The following is a 7,500-nucleotide window of genomic DNA, read 5'->3' on the forward strand; positions in this document are numbered from 1 at the left end:
ACAGGGACCTCACAGTGACCTCAGTGACCTCACAGTGACATCACAGTGACCTCACAGTGACCTCACAGGGACCTCACAGTGACCTCAGTGACCTCACAGTGACATCACAGTGACCTCACAGTGACCTCACAGTGACCTCAGTGACCTCACAGTGACCTCAGTGACCTCAGTGACCTCACAGTGACCTCAGTGACCTCACAGTGACCTCACAGTGACCTCAGTGACCTCACAGTGACCTCAGTGACCTCACAGTGACCTCACAGTGACCTCAGTGACCTCACAGTGACCTCACAGTGACCTCACCTGTAATCCGGATGCTGTCTCTGTCGATGACCAATCCTGCGGCTCCGACCTCCTGAAGCCCCGCCCCCAGCTGCTGCTCCGCCTCCTTGGCGTGGACCGGCTGACTGAAGCGGAGGTCAAAGGTCACGACCACGCTGCCCCGTCTGAGGACACACAGGAAGCGTCAGACCGCCGGTGCGTTCAGAGGACGGCGCTCGCTCCGACTCACCTGAAGGATAAAACGTGACACGACAGGAAGTCCAGACGGAGGTCGCTGCGGCTGAACGCCTCCGACACCTGTCGACCAATCAGAGCGCAGAGAACACACCTGTGACATCACACTGAACACAGCCAATCACACTTCAAACTGTCAGGACGACGACGCACACGCGCAGCCTCCAAGCTTATTTCAAAATAAAAGCAGTCTCTTCAGAATAAAAGCAGTCTCTTCAGAATAAAAGCAGTCTTTTCAGAATAAAAGCAGTCTCTTCAGAATAAAAGCAGTCTCTTCAGAATAAAAGCAGTCTCTTCAGAATAAAAGCAGTCTTTTCAGAATAAAAGCAGTCTCTTCAGAATAAAAGCAGTCTTTTCAGAATAAAAGCAGTCTCTTCAGAATAAAAGCAGTCTTTTCAGAATAAAAGCCTGTGCTCTCACCAGCTGTTGGACGTCGAAGGCGAGAGCTTTGAAGTTTCTGCTGCTGGAGTTTTTCAGCTCCTCCGAGAAAATCGCCCCCTCTGTGATCGCCATCCGACCCCCCAGCACCGCCGGCTCCACGCCACCTCGGCAGAGCACCAGCAACCACGATCACCTCACCAGCGACCACGATCACCTCACCATCAACCACAATCACCTCACCATCACCTCACCATCACCTCACCATCACCTCACCATCAACTCACCACCAACTCACCATCACCTCACCATCAACTCACCATCAACTCACATCAACTCACCACCAACTCACATCAACTCACCATCACCTCACCATCAACTCACCATCAACTCACATCACCTCACCTTCAACTCACATCACCTCACATCAACTCACCATCACCTCACCATCAACTCACCATCACCTCACCATCACCTCACATCAACTCACCATCACCTCACCACCACCTCACCATCAACTCACCATCACCTCACCATCACCTCACCATCAACTCACATCACCTCACCTTCAACTCACCATCAACTCACATCAACTCACCATCACCTCACCACCAACTCACCATCACCTCACCTTCAACTCACATCACCTCACATCAACTCACCATCACCTCACCATCACCTCACCACCAACTCACCATCACCTCACCTTCAACTCACATCACCTCACATCAACTCACCATCACCTCACCATCACCTCACCATCAACTCACCATCACCTCACCATCACCTCACCATCAACTCACCATCACCTCACCATCAACTCACCATCACCTCACCATCAACTCACCATCAACTCACCATCAACTCACATCAACTCACCATCAACTCACCATCACCTCACCATCACCTCACCATCAACTCACCATCACCTCACCATCACCTCACCATCAACTCACCATCACCTCACCATCACCTCACCATCAACTCACCACCAACTCACATCACCTCACCATCAACTCACCATCACCTCACCATCACCTCACCATCAACTCACCATCAACTCACCATCACCTCACCATCAACTCACCATCACCTCACCATCACCTCACCATCACCTCACCATCACCTCACCATCACCTCACCATCACCTCACCATCAACTCACCATCACCATCACCTCACCATCACCTCACCATCACCTCACCATCAACTCACCACCAACTCACCATCACCTCACCATCAACTCACCATCAACTCACCACCAACTCACCATCACCTCACCATCACCTCACCATCACCTCACCATCAACTCACCACCAACTCACCATCACCTCACCATCAACTCACCATCAACTCACCATCACCTCACCATCAACTCACCATCACCTCACCATCACCTCACCATCAACTCACCATCACCTCACCACCAACTCACCATCAACTCACCATCAACTCACCATCACCTCACCACCAACTCACCATCAACTCACCACCAACTCACCATCACCTCACCATCACCTCACCATCAACTCACCATCACCTCACCATCACCTCACCATCACCTCACCATCACCTCACCATCACCTCACCATCACCTCACCACCAACTCACCACCAACTCACCATCACCTCACCATCACCTCACCACCAACTCACCACCAACTCACCATCAACTCACATCAACTCACCATCACCTCACCATCACCTCACCATCAACTCACATCAACTCACCATCAACTCACCATCAACTCACATCAACTCACATCAACTCACATCAACTCACCATCAACTCACCACCAACTCACCATCACCTCACCATCAACTCACCATCACCTCACCATCAACTCACATCAACTCATATCAACTCACCACCAACTCACCACCAACTCACCATCAACTCACCATCAACTCACATCAACTCACCACCAACTCACCATCACCTCACCATCACCTCACCATCACCTCACCATCAACTCACCATCAACTCACCATCACCTCACCATCAACTCACATCAACTCACATCAACTCACCATCAACTCACCACCAACTCACCATCACCTCACCATCAACTCACCATCACCTCACCATCAACTCACATCAACTCACCATCAACTCACCATCAACTCACCATCACCTCACCATCACCTCACCATCACCTCACCATCAACTCACCATCAACTCACCATCAACTCACCATCAACTCACCATCAACTCACCATGAACTCACCATCACCTCACCACCAACTCACCATCAACTCACCATCAACTCACCATCAACTCACCATCAACTCACCATGAACTCACCATCACCTCACCACCAACTCACCATCAACTCACCATCACCTCACCATCAACTCACCATCACCTCACCACCAACTCACCATCACCTCACCATCACCACGTTGGTGGTAAAGGTGCGCTTGTTACCTTCAGGCTTGAGGCGGATCCATGAAACCAGGATGAGTCCGATGCAGCAGACGAAGAGAAGAGACGACACGACGGAGAGAAGAGACTCCAGAGATGAGAGACGACGCTTCATACTGACACCTGCAACACGCAATCAATCGATTAATCAATCAGTCAATCGATTAATCAATCAGTCAATCGATTAATCAATCCATCAATCGATTAATCAATCCATCAATCGATTAATCAGTCAGTCAATCGATTAATCAATCCATCAATCGATTAATCAGTCAACCAACCAACGAATCAACCGACAGACCAACCAACCAATCAACCAACCAACGAATCAACCAACCAATCAACCAACCAACCAATCAACCAACCAAACAACCAAACAACCAAACAACCAACCAAACAACCAAACAACCAACCAACCAACCAAACAACCAATCAACCAACCAAACAACCAAACAACCAACCAACCAACCAACCATCCAACCAACCAAACAACCAACCAACCAACCAACCAACCAAACCCTGTGAGGTGATTTGAAGGGAAATGTCAAAGTTCTTTAACAGAATAAAGTGAAACAAGAGAAACCTGAGAGTTTCTGAATCCTCCAGAATAAAAAGTGTTAAAGTACAAATGAATAAATATAAAGAACCTGCTGTTGAATCACTCTGAACACTTGTTTATTATTATTATTATTATTAATATTCAGAGCTGACGCAGACGATCTGACGTGAACAAACACGGACTCACCTGTTCACCTGCTGCACACTTTGATCCTGACTGACTCTGATCTGAGCTCAGCATCATCGATCACTGTCAACACACACACACACACACACACACAGAGACACACACACACAGAGACACACACACACACACACACACACACACACACACAGAGACACACACACACAGAGACACACACACACACACACACACACACACACACACACACACACACACACACACACACACACACACACACACACACACACACACACACACACACACACACACTCACACACACACACACACACACACACACACACACACACACACACACACACACACACACACACACACACACACACACACACACACGTGTTTATCACAGAGTGAAGTCCAGAGGCTGTAAACTTCGTTATAAGTTCATTATTATCTGATCTGATCTCTGCACCTGGTCCTGGTCCGAGGCCTCCGCCCAGGTGGACGTGCCTGGAGCCCAGGCGTGTCCACCTGGGCGAGGTCATGATTCACCGGTGGCACTGAGGACAAGAGTGGAGGCTCAGGTGTCGAGGGTCTGGGGTCACTGGGGCACCTGGAGGAGCTGAACGAAGACAGGAAGAGAGACCCTGCTGCTCCAGCGGCTCCCGATCGTCCACCTTAACTCAGCAGTAGAGCCCAGACCTGGCACACATGCTATCTTGGAGCTATTGCTAGCGTAGGTGTGGGGCTGCTGACCGAACACCAGCGAGCTCTGGAACAGGAACATCTTACACTCACCCTCCCATCACGTCGCTCTGGTGCAGGGACATGAGGCTCCCGGGGCAGGAGGGGACTCACGGGGGTCCCTGATGACTCAGCGTTATCAGAGGAGGCAAAGAGAGGCCACACCTGTCCTCCCTCCACACCTGGGGACAGCTGACTCAGACACTCCTGGACCCCTCGCAGCGTCTGTGAATGCTGACCCAGCAAAACTCCCTGAGAGGACACCGCCTGACGGACTCCAAACCCCCGAGGGTCAGTCTCAGGGTCTGGGGGGTCCATGTCACGGCCGGACCGCTCGGTCAGTCTCAGGGTCTGGGGGTCCATGTCACGGCCGGACCGCTCGGTCAGTCTCAGGGTCTGGGGGTCCATGTCACAGCCGGACCGCTCGGTCATGAAGGGTCCAGGGAAGAACTCAGAGGATCAGGACCCGAGTGCAGACACGGGAACAGAGAACGAGTTAATGAGTAAAAGGAAAACAAGAGAGTCGAGGAACAGAGGGACACGGAGGAGGGTCCAGGGACAAGGTACCAAACAACAGAGGACGAGGTGGTCCAGGGTCGACACGAACAGGGAACAGATGAGGGAACGGACGAGGGAACAGACGAGGGAACAGACGAGGGAAGGAACAAACAAACAAACACGGAGCGAGAAGGTAAACATACGTAACGGGGGCCATCGAGACACGGTACCACGTACATGAGGTCGTCCCTTTATGCTGCAGGAGGTGATCAGAGGAATCAAACCCACGGCTTCAGCTCCAGACACACACAAGCACCAGGACAAGAGGAAGGACTGGGACACTCCCCCTCTCTCTAAGGGAGACTCCAGACCCCCTCCTGAGGAAACATAGTTTACACGCTTGGACCTGGACCTGGTTCTGTGGGTCCTGACCTGGACCTGGTTCTGTGGGTCCTGACCTGGACCTGGTTCTTTGGGTCCTGACCTGGACCTGGTTCTGTGGGTCCTGACCTGGACCTGGTTCTCTGGGTCCTGACCTGGACCTGACCTGGACCTGGTTCTGTGGGTCCTGACCTGGACCTGGTTCTTTGGGTCCTGACCTGGACCTGGTTCTTTGGGTCCTGACCTGGACCTGGTTCTGTGGGTCCTGACCTGGACCTGACCTGGACCTGGTTCTGTGGGTCCTGACCTGGACCTGGTTCTGTGGGTCCTGACCTGCACCTGGTTCTGTGGGTCCTGACCTGGACCTGGTTCTTTGGGTCCTGACCTGGACCTGGTTCTGTGGGTCCTGACCTGGACCTGGTTCTGTGGGTCCTGACCTGGACCTGGTTCTGTGGGTCCTGACCTGGACCTGGTTCTTTGGGTCCTGACCTGGACCTGGTTCTGTGGGTCCTGACCTGGACCTGGTTCTGTGGGTCCTGACCCAGCTTTCAGGACCACAGGTGAGGGTAGGAACCAGGACTGAGGGTAGAGCGACTGCAGCTCCGCCCCCGCTGCTCCATCGTCCCCTCACTCGTGAACCAGATCCCGAGGTGCTTGAAGTCCTTCACTTGGGGTCAGGACTCGTTCCAGACCCGGAGGAACAATCCAGCGGTTTCCTGCTGAGAGCCACGGCCTCAGATCCAGAGGTGCTGATCCTCATCCCGGCCGTTTCACACTCGGCTGTGAACCGATCCAGTGAGTGCTGAAGGTCCCTGACCCACGACGCCATCAGGACCACGTCAGAGACCAGATCCTCAGCCCACCCACCTGCAGCCCCTCCCCACCACCACTACGCCTCCATATCCTGTCCATGAAAACCACAAACAGGATTGGGGACAGAGTGCCCCCCTGGAGGAGGCCGACCCCCACCGGGAACCACTCCGACTCACTGCCCAGGATCCGGACTCAGCTCTCTCTTTGGGGGTACAGAGACTGGACCCCCTCAGAAGTGACCCCCTCACCCCAGACTCCCCCAGCACCTCCCACAGTATCTCCAGGGACCCGGTCATGGGCCTTCTCCAGATCCACAAAGCACATGTAGACCGGATGGGCCCACTCCCAGACCCCCTCCAGGATCCTGGAGAGTGCAGAGCCCTCACCCCAGACTCCTCCTCCTTGGAGTCTTTGTGAACCAGGGTCCAGGACCACCAGGGTCCAGGACCACCAGGACCACCAGGGTCCAGGGTCCAGAGCACACAGGGACACACAGACACGTGACAGCAGAGTGGGTTTGATCCTCTTTATTAGAGACACACGTGTGTGAGGGGATCAGGGCAGCTGGATGTTCTTCATCATCGGCTCCTCCTCCTCCTCCTCGCCGCCGCCGTCGTCATGGCGCTCTGAGAGGTCAGAAGGAGGCGGAGTCAGAACAGACTCTTAAACCGTCTCCTAGCAACAGCTGATGGTTCTCACCTCTCTCTTCTTCTTCTCCTGTTTTCAGAGCGTCTCGTCCTCCGACCTCCTCCTCCTCCTCTTCTTCTTCTTCTTCTTCTTCTTCTTCTTCTTCTTCTCTGCACTCATCGATGTTTCTGTACGACACCTGCACACAAGAGGAGGTTACACACACACACACACACACACACACACACTCACACACACACACACACACACACACACACACACACACACACACACACACACACAGACACACACACACACACACACACACACACACACACACACACACACACACACACACACACAGACACACACACACACACACACACACACACTCACACACACACACACACACACACTCAC

The 7,500-nt window shown here is 52.9% G+C and overlaps 2 protein-coding genes across 2 annotated transcripts in view; both read right to left on the bottom strand.

Moving 5' to 3' along the window:
* Positions 1-5,193, bottom strand: part of tmprss15 (transmembrane serine protease 15) — a gene marked incomplete at its 5' end in the record, with an annotated part of 21,552 nt that extends 16,359 nt beyond the window's left edge. Inside the window, 6 exons of the mRNA XM_083927179.1 lie at positions 304-446; positions 512-579; positions 937-1,061; positions 3,321-3,440; positions 4,720-4,789; positions 4,876-5,193. Coding sequence (XP_083783305.1) covers positions 304-446; positions 512-579; positions 937-1,061; positions 3,321-3,440; positions 4,720-4,789; positions 4,876-5,193 — 844 coding nt within the window. The remainder of the gene's footprint in view (positions 1-303; positions 447-511; positions 580-936; positions 1,062-3,320; positions 3,441-4,719; positions 4,790-4,875) is intronic.
* A 1,757-nt stretch (positions 5,194-6,950) lies between these two features.
* The window catches only part of csf1rb (colony stimulating factor 1 receptor, b), a 14,010-nt gene continuing 13,460 nt past the window's right edge, over positions 6,951-7,500 (bottom strand). Inside the window, exons 21-22 of the mRNA XM_083926466.1 lie at positions 7,153-7,279; positions 6,951-7,079 (exon numbers count right to left, since the gene is read on the bottom strand). Of these exons, the coding sequence (XP_083782592.1) occupies positions 7,009-7,079; positions 7,153-7,279 (198 nt within the window). The 3' untranslated portion in view covers positions 6,951-7,008. The remainder of the gene's footprint in view (positions 7,080-7,152; positions 7,280-7,500) is intronic.

This window comes from Echiichthys vipera, assembly GCF_963691815.1.
Source record: "Echiichthys vipera genome assembly, chromosome: 14".
NCBI classification, from domain to species: Eukaryota; Metazoa; Chordata; class Actinopteri; order Perciformes; family Trachinidae; genus Echiichthys; species Echiichthys vipera.